The 19426-nt window shown below is 47.1% G+C and overlaps 2 protein-coding genes across 2 annotated transcripts; both read right to left on the bottom strand.

Moving 5' to 3' along the window:
* Nucleotides 1–1747: 1747 nt before the first annotated feature.
* On the bottom strand, nucleotides 1748–2696 carry LOC142334395 (histone H2B). Its single transcript, XM_075382375.1, has one exon. The coding sequence runs from the start codon at nucleotides 2603–2605 to the stop codon at nucleotides 2234–2236; it is 372 nt and encodes a 123-aa protein (XP_075238490.1). The 5' UTR covers nucleotides 2606–2696; the 3' UTR covers nucleotides 1748–2233.
* A 15108-nt stretch (nucleotides 2697–17804) lies between these two features.
* Nucleotides 17805–18753, bottom strand: LOC142334394 (histone H2B). Its single transcript, XM_075382374.1, has one exon. The coding sequence runs from the start codon at nucleotides 18660–18662 to the stop codon at nucleotides 18291–18293; it is 372 nt and encodes a 123-aa protein (XP_075238489.1). The 5' UTR covers nucleotides 18663–18753; the 3' UTR covers nucleotides 17805–18290.
* Nucleotides 18754–19426: the final 673 nt, after the last annotated feature.

Here is a 19426-nt window from a genome sequence, read left to right as displayed (position 1 = left end):
CGCCACCAAGTACATTTGGAAAAATGCGACCGAAGATCCGAATTTCATTGAAATAGCCGTTGAAATTTTATTTATTATTATTATTATTTATTTTTTTTGTCTTTTTATATATACATCTATCTATCTATCTATCTATCTATCTATCTATCTATCTATCTATCTATCTATCTATCTATCTATCTATCTATCTGATTTCATTTGTTCCGATACTCGGAGATTTCGCCGTTGCATGGAGTATAAAATCATAAAATGTAATTTAATAAGAAAAAAAGTAAATAATAAGAAGACCGCCCCTACCTACCGCAGGCATTCACTCACTCGGTCGTTCTTTCTCACTCACTCACTCACTCACTCTCTCTCTCTCTCTCTCTCTCTCTCTCTCTCTAAGGCTAAATAATATGTCTCATGTTGGGTTGTATTGTAACGTGGTTGTTGTACCCTGAAAATCTCATCTAATTATCTTTAGCGGTGTTGTGGAAACGTTTTCTTATATCCTGGAAAGAAAAAATGAAAATTATTTATTGAAATACTATATCACATTAGGATAAATTTTTATAACCTTTTTTTTTGTTGGTTGATATTTATTAGATTTTCCTAAATCTAATTATGCATACAGCGCCTTCATCGCTTTCACCATAATTAAACCGGGTTCTCTGCGACATAAACAAGACGGTTGTGAAATGAAAGCGGTTAATGGTATATTTCAATTATATATATATATCACGCAAATTAACGCCATTTATTGTGAAATGTGTTAAAAATATTAACGCTGAAAAAAAAAAAAAAAGAAGAAGAAACGACGTGATGACAACAAAGTTGTTTTTATTCACTTTCTCCTAGCATTGGTTGGTTATTCTTGAATATTGGAGAAAGATAGTATATTAAAAAATCTTACAAAATAAAAAACTCCATTTTATAATATAAATTCTGGTCGGTTGAATTTTTTTTTTTTTGTTTAATTTACCCAAAGGAAATTATGTGCCCCACCACATGCAGATATTGACCCCAAACCCCTTTACCAACCAGCGAATTGCCCCATCCACGCGAGTCTATGCCAGGTTTCATGGAAAGTAAATAAAATGAAAACTTAGCGGAACATTTATGGTCACTTCTATTATACGAGCACTTAAATTGAATTTATTTGATAAATAGATCAATTTGTATGTAATTAAAGTTATTTTTTACGATTTTTTTTGTTTTTGTTTTACACATCAGTAATCAATCTCTCTTTTAATGTACAAGTTCAGGAAATCGATTAATCTAAATTCAGGAAAGCAGTCTAATTATTAGAAAATCAGCTATGCTTTGCCGTTATGTAAGTAACGGCTTGCAAAACACAAAAAAAAAAAAAAATGAAACAGTATTATGATGAAGATGAGTAGCAGTAGTAGTAGTAGTAGTAGTAGTAGTAGTAGTAGTAGTAGTAGCAGTAGTAGTAGTAGTAGTAGGCGGTGAAGAAAGAAGAAGAAGAGGAGGAGGAGGAGGAGGAGGAGCAGTAGTAGTTAGTTGGATTTTGAAAAGTAACCGGAATCTATCATCCCGTTTGTTAGTGTGTATTTTGTGCAATGGCGCGCACGCGCTACCACTCACTCGACAACCGCCCCTACCTCAAGGTCATTCCCTGTGTGTGTGTGTGTGATGGGTAAGTAATAATAATATGTCAAGTGAAATGATTTTCTGGTTTGCGGCGGTTTTTTTTTTCGCGGATAGCGGGCGGTGGGGGGTGTTTGAGTTGTTGGTGCGGTATAATGCCTGCCGATATCAACATTTTTTTCCAGATAGCTCAGTATACATGCAATTTCTTCATTTTGAGTCAACAACTGCAACGTAGGCCGGCGCCAGAAAATAAATTTTTTTCGCAAATTATAATTGAGGTTAAAAACATTATTTGTTGCGTTCTTTGCTTTGGGCAAGATGTGTGAATTTCCCTCCCCCCCCTGAAACCATGGTAACGAAGCGTTTTAATTACACTTACACATTTGTTCATTTTTTTTTTTTTACCTTAAAGGAAAACTGCAATAGTAAGGTAAGGAAAATGTTTTTTCTTTTTCTATTTACATATCTCGTGTTACGGAGTACATACATTTTATTATTTATGTACATAAAAAAGCAATTTATATGCCTGTACAATAAGCAAAGAACCAAAATGTTTTTAACCTCAATTATAATGTGGTGGCCCTTAAAAGGGCCGTTTATATTTAGTACATGGCCTATTGTAACCAGCTCCATCCGCTTACTTAGAGCTCGTGTATTTGGTTACGGCCTTGGTGCCTTCGCTGACAGCGTGTTTGGCCAATTCACCGGGCAACAGAAGCCGTACGGCGGTCTGGATCTCCCTGCTGGTGATTGTGGACCGCTTGTTGTAGTGGGCGAGCCTGGAAGCCTCGGCCGCGATGCGCTCGAATATATCGTTAACGAAGCTGTTCATGATGCTCATCGCCTTAGAGGAGATGCCGGTGTCAGGATGGACCTGCTTCAACACTTTGTAGATGTACACCGCGTAGCTTTCCTTCCTCTTGCGTTTCTTTTTCTTGTCTCCCTTGGCGATGTTCTTTTGCGCCTTGCCGGCCTTCTTGGCCGCTTTACCGCTGGTCTTAGGTGGCATGATGCTTTGAATTTGGTGGAACGCAGGTACGGAAGGACCTATTTATGATAGAAATCGGTATTTTTGCTCCCAATAAGACCGGCCCGTCGAAAAGAAATTCCCTTTTCCCACGAATGACGAGGCTGCAAACAACGTATGGCAACTTGCCGACCAATCGTGTGGGAATGGAATGGAATGCAAAGTTGGCAGGAGTCTATTACTCCCTACTTTATCGCAGAGCCTGGACAGAGTCCCTTGCTGCTGGATCTTTCTAATCGGGCTTGTTTTTAAAAGGGTCACTTTTAGTCTCGGTTCTTATTTTTCAATTTTTGTATATTATTATTATAGTGAATTTAAGACGGATTTAATTGCATTCCAATTCCGTTGTTATACCAGCGTTACCGAACCCATTTTATGGGCCGACCGCGGAAGGCTAGGCTTATAAAGCCTGTCCTCCCGACGTAATTCCCCTTCAGACCGTCCACTGAAGTCCTTTCGGTGCTAACTCTTTAATAGGCTAGCAGGAATACGCCACAACGGGGCACTATCTGTGAGGAGGGAGCAATGCGTCCCCTTTTCCGGAGGAGTCGCAATTGCTGGGTTATTTGGTCTGATTGTAAGTTTGAGTTAGGAGAGGTTGTTAAGAAGCTCTTCATCCGCTTCTGGTATGGCTGCCCTTCAGGACGCATCTCTGCTGGGCTCTGTTCCGGACTCCAGTCCGTGATGTTGAGACGAGTGGCTGGTCTTCCTTCTTCTTCATCTTCTCCCTCTTCTTCTCCCGAAGACCTCTTCTTTCTTCTTTGGCCTGCACTTTCCAAGAATTGGTAGTAACCGAAGTTACATACCGTTAACCTTGTAATTCCCGAAGCCCCGAAGGGCTGAACGGGGGAAAGTGCAGGTTTCTTCGCTCTTCTGTGCTGTCAGTGGCTGCTGGGCAGGTCGCTGCTGGGTAGGTGGCTGCTGGGCAGGTGGCTGCTGGGCCGGTGGCTGCTGGGCAGGTGGCTACTGGGCTTGCGACTGCTGGGCTGATGGCTGCTGGGCTCGTTCCCTCTTTCTTCTTTCTTGAAAGGAAAGGAAGGTAATAGGGAACTTACAAATGGTGATACCTATTCGCGATCGCGGTTTTGGGGCGGCGATTTTTGTGGAAGAAGTAAACAGTAAATATTCACTCCACGTAATTATTAACCTTCAGACACACGTGTGTCTGAGAAGGGGTTGGGGGGACCGCGTGGCCGCAGTGAAGAAACCATTTGTTTTGAGGTGGCTGTTGGTATCTGCAACAGAAGAAGCAGAACACACACACGAAAAAAAAAAAAAAAAAAAAAAAAAAAAATCTTAATTATAACTTTCTTTCGGCTGGCGGGATGAGACGGCACGTCGAGTCGTTCCACATCCACGTTTCTCCCGTTTCTGAAACAAGAGAAACAGAACAAAACACGCAAAAAAAAAAAAAAAAAAAAAAAAAAAAAAAAAAAAAAAAAATTTATAAATTTAGACCGCGTTTTTGTTGTATTCGCGACTTACCGTATTTGAAGTCTTCAAATTATATAACTCGCGAAAAACTAATCACTCGCGACCCCGGAAACGCGTCTGACGCACTATTCCGTTTATGGCTCATGCGATATGGAGGCCCCTAAGCCTGGTTTGTCGATTTTCGGCTACCGCACCGCACCATCACGGTGGTTCGTCCAGTACGGCGTGAGGCCGCTTCCTTACACCTGTCGGAGTTGGGTCCTCTCTGCAGATGTCCCGAAGATGACTGTGTTCGGACACAGCCGCTCTCCCGAACAGTCTGCGCGCCTGCGCCACCCCCACCTCGGACACGGATTGAAATCTCGCATCAGATCGGAGAGTGGCGTTCCTGACGAACCACGGAGCTCCAAAGATCGTCCGCAACGCTATGTTTTGGACGGCCTCGATCTTCTTTTGAAGCGAGGAGCTCAACACTGCCCCCCATGCCGGGTAAGCATATGTCAGAATCGGCAGTACGTACAGCCGAAAAATGAGCAGCTTAGTTGCCAGTGGGTACGGGCTGGCACTGTTCAGCACTGGGTATAGCGAGGCTCTGGCGGCCTTAGCCCTTCGGGTCGCATAATTGACATGCTCGTCGAAGGTAAGCCGCCTGTCCAACACCACCCCCAGGTACTTAACTGTTTTCTCAAAAGGGATTTTCTCCCCTGAGATTTCCAGCTCTCTGGTCGGTTTTCGTGTCTTGCATGTGAACATCACGGCCACCGATTTTTCACCGTTGACCCTGATTCTCCACATGTCGAGCCACGGTTCCACTAAGTCCAGCTGCCTTTGGAGCCTCCGGACCGCGTAATCCACATTTGCGGATTCGTAGAAATATGCCGTGTCGTCTGCGTAAAGGGCCGTTTTGACCCCTTCCGACAGCGGCATATCGTTCACGTACAAAGTGTACATGAACGGGGAAAGTACTGCTCCTTGGGGAACCCCAGCGGCTATTTCTCTGGTAGAGGAAATCGTTTCCCCTACGCGCACGACAAAATGTCGGTCTAGTAGATATGACCGCATCAGTCTGACATAGCGGTACGGGATCGCCGATCGCGCTAGCTTATAAAGCAGCCCGCTATGCCAAACTTTGTCAAAGGCCTTGGCCACATCCAGAAAAACGGCTGCAGTCACCCGTTTCCTGTTCAGGCCTCCGACAAGGTCATCTATTATTTTTACCAGTTGGAGGGTAGTTGAGTGACCCTCCCTGAACCCAAATTGCTCGGGCCGCACTTCTCCCTCCATGTATCGCCTCAGTTTTTCGAGAAAAATCCTCTCGAACAACTTAGACAATACCGGTAACAGGGAGATTGGCCTATAATTCCGTGGGAAAAGTAAACTTTTCCCCGGTTTGGGTAAACATACGACTTTGGCCGTTTTCCAACAATTCGGGAAATATCCAACGTACAAAATGGACGTGAATATCACCGAAATTGCCGTAATCACGGAGGCCGGTATGTTCCGGAATGCACGGGCGCTGATCCCGTCGACACCCGGGGCCTTGTCGGGGCTTGTGGCCTTAATGGCTGCGGAAACTTCCGCTTCAGTGACTTGGTCAATCTCTAGAGGGGCGTCCTCCACCTGTGAGAAATAATCTACAAGAAAGGATTCCACCTCGGTTGTGTGCTCGTCGTTCGGGGAGGGAGGGGGGTTTGGAGTGAACTGCTCCTCCAAGGTATCGGCGAATACCTCGGCCCTCTCCGCCTCCGAGTATGCAAGAAAACCTCGCTGCCCCACAACCGGATGGCGAGGCTTCTTCCCTTCTCGCAGTCTCCTGTTCAACCTGAACACCGAGGAGATGTCGTCAGAGACCGAGGCGAGGTATTCGTTCCACGAATCCTCTCGATGGCTTTTTAGCAGTTGTTTTACCCTGTCCGTTTGATTATAAAAGGCCCGCTTATCAGCGGGGGACAGGGTGATTCGATATCTCCTCCTCAATCGTCGTTTCTCCGTTATGGCTTCGGAGATATGAGGAGGGAGGTCGTTTCGAACAACTGCTCGAGTCTTGGCCGATGAGCTGCCTGCCAGGGCCTCGGTCATTGACGACGTGACGCGCCCGACAGTGTCGTCGATTTCCTCCGGGGTGTTCAGGAGCTCAGGATTTACCGGCCTGTACTCCCGCTGGAGGGTTTCGTAGAACCTTTTCCAGTTAACTGACCTTCGGGGTATAGGCGGGGGATCTCGGCCACCCCCTGCCTGACCTAGTTCCAACAGGACAGGGGAATGGTCCGAGCTGAGGTCTTCTATCGTTTCAATCATGAATGGGAGGGTACCCCCCTTCATGACTGCGATATCCAGCACGTCAGGCCTAGATCTGCCTGAGCGATGCACGAACGTGGGCACCTCAGGGCCTACGACGACCAAGCGGCGGGCTCTCGCCCTTTCGTACAGCAATCTGCCATTTGGATTTGTCAGATTGCTGTTCCATGACACGTGTTTGGCATTGAGGTCGCCCATGAGTATCATGGGCCCATCCCAATTTTCCAGCACGGCATCCAGATCTGCGCCGGTTACCGCGTCGTTCGGCTTGCTATAAGCCGAAACCAGCCGATACACCGTGCCCAGATGCTCCACATGCACACACGTTTGCTCCATCACGTTTGTATGAAGAACAACGCGCGTATGCATGTGGCGTCTGTGGACTAAAACCGCAGTTCCTCCAGAGGAGTGAGATCCGGGTCGAACTGGCCTATCCGTCCTATATGTAAAATAGTTCCGAAGGGTCAGTTGCTTGTTTGGGTTCAAGCACGTCTCAGACAACAGTATCACGTCTATCAGTAGATCCTCGGCCAGACGGCATAGTTCCTCCTTCCGGCCTACTACTGAGTTGGCGTTCCACTGCAAGAGTCTGAGGGTGGGCCTAACCATACCTGGACAGTACAGTCATGAGGCACTCTATTAAGGACTGAATACAGTCCTTGAGAGATTTTGCCTGGAGCAGGCGTGGCAAAACCGTCATGATATCTGGCAGGATATCCTTCACTGTCATCTGCGACAGGAAGTCCCTGCCAGTGGTCTCCAACGGGGTAGCCGGTTTCGGATTGCCGCTGGGGGTGCCTTTTGGCGCGGCCGCCCTTTTGGTGGGGCGCGGGGCCACAGGGGCCGCGGTGTTTTTAACAGCCTGCTTGGCCTTCCCAGCCGGAGCAGGCTTTGCCTTTCCCGTCGAGGAAGGCTTGGCCTTCTTCGCCGGGGCCGGCTTTGTCGCCGCCTTTTGTTTTACCACCTTCTTGGTGGTCGCCGCCGGTTTTGGCTTGGCGGGTGTTGGGGAGGGTACCTCCCCTTTTTTCACCACCGCCTTGGCCACAGGTGCCGGCACCTCCGGTTTGGGGGCTGATATTCCCCCACCGGCAACACGGGCCCAGCTGCGGCCGTCTAAAGTCGCGGGCTTTTTAATACCCTTGACCCTGTTGACCTGCTCCTTATAATAAGGGCAGCCCCGGTAATTGGCCGGGTGAGGCCCCTTGCAATTAACGCATGAGGCTGGTTCCTCACGCGGCTTAACGCATGTGGCAGTGTCGTGGTCCCCACCCCACTTGACACATTGCTGGGCCCTCTGGCAGTAATTGGACGAGTGTCCAAATTTCTGGCATCTGTGGCACTGGGGTGGCCCCCCTCGTGACACAAACGCAGTCACTGCGACCTTGCAGTAAAAAAGACTGCCAAGGTCGTAGATGGTACGGGCCGAAGGGGTCCTTTTAAGGGCCACAAGGCAGGTCGGGGTTTCCCGACCGTCCCTCGTGAGGAGCTTCTTAGCTGAAACTACCTCATAGCCAAGGGAGGTCAGTTCCTCCCTTATTTCCTCCGGGGCAGCCCCATAGGGGATCCCCCGTATAACCACCTTCAGCTCCCGATCCTTTGGGAGCTGGAAGGAGTGGAAGGCGATTCCCTTGGAGTGCAGGAAACTCTGCACCGCCCGGTAATCTGCCTCGCTGCCCAGCTGCAGCCTGATGGAAAGCCCGGTGCTTTTTGCCACCAGGCGTCCCCCGATACGCGACTTAATGTCGCGCGCTAATGCTGGCCACTCCTTAGGGCAGTCCAGCATAATTGGCGGGATTTTCTCCCGCCTTACGGTAGCAGGCTGTGATGGGGCCCCATCATCAGCCTGCGGGTTGGCGGCTGCTGCAGCCTTGCTGCAGCCCGCTACGGGCTCCGCCTCCATAGGAGGCGCGGAGTTCCGGCGTTTCTGGCGCTTCCTAGCGCCAGACCCGCTTTCCTCTCCACCGTCGGATAGTTCCGGGGTGGGAGAACGGGGTGGAGGAGGCCTTATTTTTCCTTCCATGAAGGAGAAAATACAACCAAAAATTTAGAAATTTAAAATTAAAAATTAAAACTAGCACTTCTTAGAACTACACTTCCTGAAATAACAAAATATACAAGAAATAATAATAACAATGGAAAGTTAGTCTTTCCTTTTATATAGAATAATTTAAAATTAAATTATTCTATATGGCTTAACAATAGACCTATACAAAATTTGTATAGGCTATTAAATGTATTATTAACGACTTAGCAAAGTTCAATTTACATAATACAATAGTTCTTTAGAAATAAAATCTATTATAGACTTAGCTGAATGGAGAACAATAGCCTGCTATACAGGCAGGTGCGGCACAGCGGTTGTCCTAACAGCACTCCTCTACATGGTCGGTCCTAAAGCCATGGAAAGGAATGCAAAAGTGGCAGGAGTCTATTACTCCCTACTTTATCGCAGAGCCTGGACAGAGTCCCTTGCTGCTAGATCTTTCTAATCGGGCTTGTTTTTAAAAGGGTCACTTTTAGTCTCGGTTCTTATTTTTCAATTTTTGTATATTATTATTATAGTGAATTTAAGACGGATTTAGTTGCATTCCAATTCCGTTGTTATACCAGCGTTATCGAACCCATTTCATGGGCCGACCGCGGAAGGCTAGGCTTATAAAGCCTGTCCTCCCGACGTAATTCCCCTTCAGACCGTCCACTGAAGTCCTTTCGGTGCTAACTCTTTAATAGGCTAGCAGGAATACGCCACAACGGGGCACTATCTGTGAGGAGGGAGCAATGCGTCCCCTTTTCCGGAGGAGTCGCAATTGCTGGGTTATTTGGTCTGATTGTAAGTTTGACTTAGGAGAGGTTGTTAAGAAGCTCTTCATCCGCTTCTGGTATGGCTGCCCTTCAGGACGCATCTCTGCTGGGCTCTGTTCCGGACTCCAGTCCGTGATGTTGAGACGAATGGCTGGTCTTCCTTCTTCTTCATCTTCTCCCTCTTCTTCTCCCGAAGACCTCTTCTTTCTTCTTTGGCCTGCACTTTCCAAGAATTGGTAGTAACCGAAGTTACATACCGTTAACCTTGTAATTCCCGAAGCCCCGAAGGGCTGAACGGGGGAAAGTGCAGGTTTCTTCGCTCTTCTGTGCTGTCAGTGGCTGCTGGGCAGGTCGCTGCTGGGCAGGTGGCTGCTGGGCAGGTGGCTGCTGGGCAGGTGGCTGCTGGGCCGGTGGCTGCTGGGCAGGTGGCTGCTGGGCTTGCGACTGCTGGGCTGATGGCTGCTGGGCTCGTTCCCTCTTTCTTCTTTCTTGAAAGGAAAGGAAGGTAATAGGGAACTTACAAATGGTGATACCTATTCGCGATCGCGGTTTTGGGGCGGCGATTTTTGTGGAAGAAGTAAACAGTAATTATTCACTCCACGTAATTATTAACCTTCAGACACACGTGTGTCTGAGAAGGGGTTGGGGGGACCGCGTGGCCGCAGTGAAGAAACCATTCGTTTTGTGGTGGCTGTTGGTATCTGCAACAGAAGAAGCAGAACACACACCGAAAAAAAAAAAAAAAAAAAAAAAAAAAAAAAAATCTTAATTATAACTTTCTTTCGGCTGGCGGGATGAGACGGCACGTCGAGTCGTTCCACATCCACGTTTCTCCCGTTTCTGAAACAAGAGAAACAGAACAAAACACGCAAAAAAAAAAAAAAAGAAAAATTTAGACTGCGTTTTTGTTGTATGCGCGACTTACCGTATTTGAAGTCTTCAAATTATATAACTCGCGAAAAACTAATCACTCGCGACCCCGGAAGCGCGTCTGACGCACTATTCCGTTTATGGCTCATGCGATATGGAGGCCCCTAAGCCTGGTTTGTCGATTCTCGGCTACCGCACCGCACCATCACGGTGGTTCGTCCAGTACGGCGTGAGGCCGCTTCCTTACACCTGTCGGAGTTGGGTCCTCTCTGCAGATGTCCCGAAGATGACTGTGTTCGGACACAGCCGCTCTCCCGAACAGTCTGCGCGCCTGCGCCACCCCCACCTCAGACACGGATTGAAATCTCGCATCAGATCGGAGAGTGGCGTTCCTGACGAACCACGGAGCTCCAAAGATCGTCCGCAACGCTATGTTTTGGACGGCCTCGATCTTCTTTTGAAGCGAGGAGCTCAACACTGCCCCCCATGCCGGGTAAGCATATGTTAGAATCGGCAGTACGTACAGCCGAAAAATGAGCAGCTTAGTTGCCAGTGGGTACGGGCTGGCACTGTTCAGCACTGGGTATAGCGAGGCTCTGGCGGCCTTAGCCCTTCGGGTCGCATAATTGACATGCTCGTCGAAGGTAAGCCGCCTGTCCAACACCACCCCCAGGTACTTAACTGTTTTCTCAAAAGGGATTTTCTCCCCTGAGATTTCCAGCTCTCTGGTCGGTTTTCGTGTCTTGCATGTGAACATCACGGCCACCGATTTTTCACCGTTGACCCTGATTCTCCACATGTCGAGCCACGGTTCCACTAAGTCCAGCTGCCTTTGGAGCCTCCGGACCGCGTAATCCACATTTGCGGATTCGTAGAAATATGCCGTGTCGTCTGCGTAAAGGGCCGTTTTGACCCCTTCCGACAGCGGCATATCGTTCACGTACAAAGTGTACATGAACGGGGAAAGTACTGCTCCTTGGGGAACCCCAGCGGCTATTTCTCTGGTAGAGGAAATCGTTTCCCCTACGCGCACGACAAAATGTCGGTCTAGTAGATATGACCGCATCAGTCTGACATAGCGGTACGGGATCGCCGATCGCGCTAGCTTATAAAGCAGCCTGCTATGCCAAACTTTGTCAAAGGCCTTGGCCACATCCAGAAAAACGGCTGCAGTCACCCGTTTCCTGTTCAGGCCTCCGACAAGGTCATCTATTATTTTTACCAGTTGGAGGGTAGTTGAGTGACCCTCCCTGAACCCAAATTGCTCGGGCCGCACTTCTCCCTCCATGTATCGCCTCAGTTTTTCGAGAAAAATCCTCTCGAACAACTTAGACAATACCGGTAACAGGGAGATTGGCCTATAATTCCGTGGGAAAAGTAAACTTTTCCCCGGTTTGGGTAAACATACGACTTTGGCCGTTTTCCAACAATTCGGGAAATATCCAACGTACAAAATGGACGTGAATATCACCGAAATTGCCGTAATCACGGAGGCCGGTATGTTCCGGAATGCACGGGCGCTGATCCCGTCGACACCCGGGGCCTTGTCGGGGCTTGTGGCCTTAATGGCTGCGGAAACTTCCGCTTCAGTGACTTGGTCAATCTCTAGAGGGGCGTCCTCCACCTGTGAGAAATAATCTACAAGAAAGGATTCCACCTCGGTTGTGTGCTCGTCGTTCGGGGAGGGAGGGGGGTTTGGAGTGAACTGCTCCTCCAAGGTATCGGCGAATACCTCGGCCCTCTCCGCCTCCGAGTATGCAAGAAAACCTCGCTGCCCCACAACCGGATGGCGAGGCTTCTTCCCTTCTCGCAGTCTCCTGTTCAACCTGAACACCGAGGAGATGTCGTCAGAGACCGAGGCGAGGTATTCGTTCCACGAATCCTCTCGATGGCTTTTTAGCAGTTGTTTTACCCTGTCCGTTTGATTATAAAAGGCCCGCTTATCAGCGGGGGACAGGGTGATTCGATATCTCCTCCTCAATCGTCGTTTCTCCGTTATGGCTTCGGAGATATGAGGAGGGAGGTCGTTTCGAACAACTGCTCGAGTCTTGGCCGATGAGCTGCCTGCCAGGGCCTCGGTCATTGACGACGTGACGCGCCCGACAGTGTCGTCGATTTCCTCCGGGGTGTTCAGGAGCTCAGGATTTACCGGCCTGTACTCCCGCTGGAGGGTTTCGTAGAACCTTTTCCAGTTAACTGACCTTCGGGGTATAGGCGGGGGATCTCGGCCACCCCCTGCCTGACCTAGTTCCAACAGGACAGGGGAATGGTCCGAGCTGAGGTCTTCTATCGTTTCAATCATGAATGGGAGGGTACCCCCCTTCATGACTGCGATATCCAGCACGTCAGGCCTACATCTGCCTGTTTGATGCACGAACGTTGGCACCTCAGGGCCTACGACGACCAAGCGGCGGGCTCTCGCCCTTTCGTACAGCAATCTGCCATTTGGATTTGTCAGATTGCTGTTCCATGACACGTGTTTGGCATTGAGGTCGCCCATGAGTATCATGGGCCCATCCCAATTTTCCAGCACGGCATCCAGATCTGCGCCGGTTACCGCGTCGTTCGGCTTGCTATAAGCCGAAACCAGCCGATACACCGTGCCCAGATGCTCCACATGCACACACGTTTGCTCCATCACGTTTGTATGAAGAACAACGCGCGTATGCATGTGGCGTCTGTGGACTAAAACCGCAGTTCCTCCAGAGGAGCGAGATCCGGGTCGAACTGGCCTATCCGTCCTATATGTAAAATAGTTCCGAAGGGTCAGTTGCTTGTTTGGGTTCAAGCACGTCTCAGACAACAGTATCACGTCTATCAGTAGATCCTCGGCCAGACGGCATAGTTCCTCCGTCCGGCCTACTACTGAGTTGGCGTTCCACTGCAAGAGTCTGAGGGTGGGCCTAACCATACCTGGACAGTACAGTCATGAGGCACTCTATTAAGGACTGAATACAGTCCTTGAGAGATTTTGCCTGGAGCAGGCGTGGCAAAACCATCATGATATCTGGCAGGATATCCTTCACTGTCATCTGCGACAGGAAGTCCCTGCCAGTGGTCTCCAACGGGGTAGCCGGTTTCGGATTGCCGCTGGGGGTGCCTTTTGGCGCGGCCGCCCTTTTGGTGGGGCGCGGGGCCACAGGGGCCGCGGTGTTTTTAACAGCCTGCTTGGCCTTCCCAGCCGGAGCAGGCTTTGCCTTTCCCGTCGAGGAAGGCTTGGCCTTCTTCGCCGGGGCCGGCTTTGTCGCCGCCTTTTGTTTTACCACCTTCTTGGTGGTCGCCGCCGGTATTGGCTTGGCGGGTGTTGGGGAGGGTACCTCCCCTTTTTCCACGACCGCCTTGGCCACAGGTGCCGGCACCTCCGGTTTGGGGGCTGATATTCCCCCACCGGCAACACGGGCCCAGCTGCGGCCGTCTAAAGTCGCGGGCTTTTTAAGTCCCTTGACTTTATTTGTCTGCTCCTTATAATAGGGGCAGCCCCTGTAATTGGCCGGATGTGGCCCCTTACAATTGACGCATGAGGCTGGTTCCTCACGCGGCTTGACGCAGGCAGAAGTGTCGTGGTTTCCACCACACTTCACGCATTGCTGGGCCCTCTGGCAATAGTTTGAGGAGTGCCCAAATTTTTGGCATCTGTGGCACTGGGGCGGCCCCCCTCGTGACACAAATGCAGTCACTGAGACCTTGCAATAAAAAATATTGCTGAGGTCATAAATTTTCCTCGCGCTTGGGGTCCTTTTCAGGGCCACTAGGCAGGTCGGGGTTTCCCGACCGTCCCTCGTGAGGAGCTTCTTGACAGAAGTCACCTCAAAATCAAGGGAGGTCAGTTCCTCCTTTACTTCTTCCGGGGCAGCCCCATAGGGGATCCCCCGTATAACTACCTTCAGCTCCCTATCCTTCGGGAGCTGAAAGGAGTGAAAGGCGATTCCCTTTGAGTGCAGGAAACTCTGCACCGCCCGGTAATCCGCCTCGCTGCCTAGCTGCAGCCTGATCGACAGCCCGGTGCTTTTCGCCACCAGGCGTCCCCCGATCCGCGACTTGATATCGCGCGCTAACGCTGGCCACTCCTTTGGGCAGTCCAGCATAATTGGCGGGATTTTCTCCCGCCTGACGGTAGCAGGCTGTGATGGGGCCCCATCATCAGCCTGCGGGTTGGCGGCTGCTGCAGCCTTGCTGCAGCCCGCTACGGGCTCCGCCTCCATAGGAGGCGCGGAGTTCCGGCGTTTCTGGCGCTTCCTAGCGCCAGACCCGCTTTCCTCTCCACCGACGGATAGTTCCGGGGTGGGAGAACGGGGTGGAGGAGGCCTTATTTTTCCTTCCATGAAGGAGAAAAAAATAAAACACCAAAAAAATAAAGAAATTAAAATTAAGTCTTATGCTAGCACTACACTTCCTGGAAAACACTGACAAGAAATACAAAAGAAGATATAACCTGTAGACCTAAATAGGTACAGATTAAATCTAACAATTTAAAATAAAATTATTTTATAGCTATCACAATAGTTCAATATAATAGGCTATTAACCTAATGTAATACTAATGACTTCTTAGAAAGTTCACTTTACATTTTGAATAAATAAATAAAAGAGAAATAAAAGATTATGCTATTCTTAACTGAAAGCAGGTAGCTGGCGGCCCGGCTGGTGTCCTCGCAGACCCTTCTCACATTGTCTGTCGACGCAGGTAGAAGTCCTATTGAACACCTGGCTAGACTGGTAACGACTCACGATTCACAGAGCACAAAGAGATCCTTCCACAAGCAAAGCCAAGGATAGAAATCTCCTCCCTAAAGCCAATGGAAAATTATTACTATATACGTTAGTTTGGCGGACTTTAAAGGGAGCAGCGACTTTGGCTGCTAGCACGTCACCCCGGCCATCACTGAATCGTGCTTACACCGTTCGTTCGGCGCGCGTTTTCTCCTTTAACTTGCGATCTTTATCGACGTACACGGTTCGGTTTCGTAAACGACATTCCGGGCTGCAGTAGTGACGAGCTAAACGTTAGATTTCAGCCCGTACGGGAGCTTAAATGGTACCGAAATCCCGGACACATCCCGAACCGGCGTGGTCGCACCGCCGTAAAACCGTTTAAAAATCGTAAATACCGGTGGCAATATTTGTATATAGCACCCGCGTCCAAGTTAAACATCCCGTTGTTTCTTTCGATTCGTTTTTGCGACGATAGGTGTGCGAATTCAATCTTTTTGCGATGTATATGTCCGAGCGTCAAAGTACGACGGTTAGACAACATCCCCATCACTGTTTTCATACACAGTAATAGTTTTCATCGGATTCTATGCGATTATTATTAATCTGACGGATATAAACTAATGACGGTCGTACGGTAACTTTCAGTTTTTCTATAACATCAACCGTTGGGGGAAAATAAGAGTGGGATAAAAATAAAGTAGCTCGAATTATACGTACGCTTTGCGTTAGCCTGAAGTGAAGAGAGAGACTCCTGCCGGCCGACCCGTTTGCACAACGCGCGATATGCAAGCATACGATTGTAGACGTGTAGACGTTTGGACGTGTTTGACGTTAACAGGAGCGCTGGAAAGAAAAACAAAAAAGATATAAATCCAAATTAAAAAAAAAAAAAAAACAAAACAAAAAACGTACATACAACAATTCTGCATAAATACAAAACATATAACCGGTGGTTTCTGCCCCACTCGGTATATATATATATATATATATATATATGTCACATACACACGTACATGCGCAGGCTTACGGGCACAGGTTAATGGCTTAATGTCTTACGAATAAAAAGCGTCGGGGAGGGAAAGAAAAGAAAAAAAAAACCAAAAAAAAATTCGGGCCGCCTCTCTTAACCGACCGGACGCGAATCACTTTTGCATTAAGTTTGTGTTTTCTTTTTTTCGCTGTCCGCGTACATTTAATACACGTTTAATTAAAGATCGGTCGGTCGCGCGGTTTTCGTTCACGTTAACAAGAGTTAAGTGTACCCGGACCCCTTCCGTACGGTAATTTTAAGGTACATTCACTTCAGGTTGTATACGTATAACTACGCCGCCACCAAGTACATTTGGAAAAATGCGACCGAAGATCCGAATTTCATTGAAATAGCCGTTGAAATTTTATTTATTATTATTATTATTTATTTTTTTTGTCTTTTTATATATACATCTATCTATCTATCTATCTATCTATCTATCTATCTATCTATCTATCTATCTATCTATCTATCTATCTATCTGATTTCATTTGTTCCGATACTCGGAGATTTCGCCGTTGCATGGAGTATAAAATCATAAAATGTAATTTAATAAGAAAAAAAGTAAATAATAAGAAGACCGCCCCTACCTACCGCAGGCATTCACTCACTCGGTCGTTCTTTCTCACTCACTCACTCACTCACTCTCTCTCTCTCTCTCTCTCTCTCTCTCTCTCTCTCTAAGGCTAAATAATACGTCTCATGTTGGGTTGTATTGTAACGTGGTTGTTGTACCCTGAAAATCTCATCTAATTATCTTTAGCGGTGTTGTGGAAACGTTTTCTTATATCCTGGAAAGAAAAAATGAAAATTATTTATTGAAATACTATATCACATTAGGATAAATTTTTATAACCTTTTTTTTTGTTGGTTGATATTTATTAGATTTTCCTAAATCTAATTATGCATACAGCGCCTTCATCGCTTTCACCATAATTAAACCGGGTTCTCTGCGACATAAACAAGACGGTTGTGAAATGAAAGCGGTTAATGGTATATTTCAATTATATATATATATCACGCAAATTAACGCCATTTATTGTGAAATGTGTTAAAAATATTAACGCTGAAAAAAAAAAAAAAAGAAGAAGAAACGACGTGATGACAACAAAGTTGTTTTTATTCACTTTCTCCTAGCATTGGTTGGTTATTCTTGAATATTGGAGAAAGATAGTATATTAAAAAATCTTACAAAATAAAAAACTCCATTTTATAATATAAATTCTGGTCGGTTGAATTTTTTTTTTTTTGTTTAATTTACCCAAAGGAAATTATGTGCCCCACCACATGCAGATATTGACCCCAAACCCCTTTACCAACCAGCGAATTGCCCCATCCACGCGAGTCTATGCCAGGTTTCATGGAAAGTAAATAAAATGAAAACTTAGCGGAACATTTATGGTCACTTCTATTATACGAGCACTTAAATTGAATTTATTTGATAAATAGATCAATTTGTATGTAATTAAAGTTATTTTTTACGATTTTTTTTGTTTTTGTTTTACACATCAGTAATCAATCTCTCTTTTAATGTACAAGTTCAGGAAATCGATTAATCTAAATTCAGGAAAGCAGTCTAATTATTAGAAAATCAGCTATGCTTTGCCGTTATGTAAGTAACGGCTTGCAAAACACAAAAAAAAAAAAAAATGAAACAGTATTATGATGAAGATGAGTAGCAGTAGTAGTAGTAGTAGTAGTAGTAGTAGTAGTAGCAGTAGTAGTAGTAGTAGTAGGCGGTGAAGAAAGAAGAAGAAGAGGAGGAGGAGGAGGAGGAGGAGCAGTAGTAGTTAGTTGGATTTTGAAAAGTAACCGGAATCTATCATCCCGTTTGTTAGTGTGTATTTTGTGCAATGGCGCGCACGCGCTACCACTCACTCGACAACCGCCCCTACCTCAAGGTCATTCCCTGTGTGTGTGTGTGTGATGGGTAAGTAATAATAATATGTCAAGTGAAATGATTTTCTGGTTTGCGGCGGTTTTTTTTTTCGCGGATAGCGGGCGGTGGGGGGTGTTTGAGTTGTTGGTGCGGTATAATGCCTGCCGATATCAACATTTTTTTCCAGATAGCTCAGTATACATGCAATTTCTTCATTTTGAGTCAACAACTGCAACGTAGGCCGGCGCCAGAAAATAAATTTTTTTCGCAAATTATAATTGAGGTTAAAAACATTATTTGTTGCGTTCTTTGCTTTGGGCAAGATGTGTGAATTTCCCTCCCCCCCCTGAAACCATGGTAACGAAGCGTTTTAATTACACTTACACATTTGTTCATTTTTTTTTTTTTACCTTAAAGGAAAACTGCAATAGTAAGGTAAGGAAAATGTTTTTTCTTTTTCTATTTACATATCTCGTGTTACGGAGTACATACATTTTATTATTTATGTACATAAAAAAGCAATTTATATGCCTGTACAATAAGCAAAGAACCAAAATGTTTTTAACCTCAATTATAATGTGGTGGCCCTTAAAAGGGCCGTTTATATTTAGTACATGGCCTATTGTAACCAGCTCCATCCGCTTACTTAGAGCTCGTGTATTTGGTTACGGCCTTGGTGCCTTCGCTGACAGCGTGTTTGGCCAATTCACCGGGCAACAGAAGCCGTACGGCGGTCTGGATCTCCCTGCTGGTGATTGTGGACCGCTTGTTGTAGTGGGCGAGCCTGGAAGCCTCGGCCGCGATGCGCTCGAATATATCGTTAACGAAGCTGTTCATGATGCTCATCGCCTTAGAGGAGATGCCGGTGTCAGGATGGACCTGCTTCAACACTTTGTAGATGTACACCGCGTAGCTTTCCTTCCTCTTGCGTTTCTTTTTCTTGTCTCCCTTGGCGATGTTCTTTTGCGCCTTGCCGGCCTTCTTGGCCGCTTTACCGCTGGTCTTAGGTGGCATGATGCTTTGAATTTGGTGGAACGCAGGTACGGAAGGACCTATTTATGATAGAAATCGGTATTTTTGCTCCCAATAAGACCGGCCCGTCGAAAAGAAATTCCCTTTTCCCACGAATGACGAGGCTGCAAACAACGTATGGCAACTTGCCGACCAATCGTGTGGAATGGAATGGAATGGAATGCAAAGTTGGCAGGAGTCTATTACTCCCTACTTTATCGCAGAGCCTGGACAGAGTCCCTTGCTGCTGGATCTTTCTAATCGGGCTTGTTTTTAAAAGGGTCACTTTTAGTCTCGGTTCTTATTTTTCAATTTTTGTATATTATTATTATAGTGAATTTAAGACGGATTTAATTGCATTCCAATTCCGTTGTTATACCAGCGTTACCGAACCCATTTTATGGGCCGACCGCGGAAGGCTAGGCTTATAAAGCCTGTCCTCCCGACGTAATTCCCCTTCAGACCGTCCACTGAAGTCCTTTCGGTGCTAACTCTTTAATAGGCTAGCAGGAATACGCCACAACGGGGCACTATCTGTGAGGAGGGAGCAATGCGTCCCCTTTTCCGGAGGAGTCGCAATTGCTGGGTTATTTGGTCTGATTGTAAGTTTGAATTAGGAGAGGTTGTTAAGAAGCTCTTCATCCGCTTCTGGTATGGCTGCCCTTCAGGACGCATCTCTGCTGGGCTCTGTTCCGGACTCCAGTCCGTGATGTTGAGACGAGTGGCTGGTCTTCCTTCTTCTTCATCTTCTCCCTCTTCTTCTCCCG

Source organism: Lycorma delicatula, chromosome 1, assembly GCF_047948215.1.
Source record: "Lycorma delicatula isolate Av1 chromosome 1, ASM4794821v1, whole genome shotgun sequence".
NCBI classification, from domain to species: domain Eukaryota; kingdom Metazoa; phylum Arthropoda; class Insecta; order Hemiptera; family Fulgoridae; genus Lycorma; species Lycorma delicatula.
This window is presented reverse-complemented; position numbering and strand designations above follow the sequence as displayed.

What these genes read in the sequence shown, in the direction of transcription:
- LOC142334395 (XM_075382375.1), bottom strand. Translation starts at nt 2,605, where the DNA reads ATGCCACCTAAGACCAGCGGTAAAGCGGCCAAGAAGGCCGGCAAGGCG.
- LOC142334394 (XM_075382374.1), bottom strand. Translation starts at nt 18,662, where the DNA reads ATGCCACCTAAGACCAGCGGTAAAGCGGCCAAGAAGGCCGGCAAGGCG.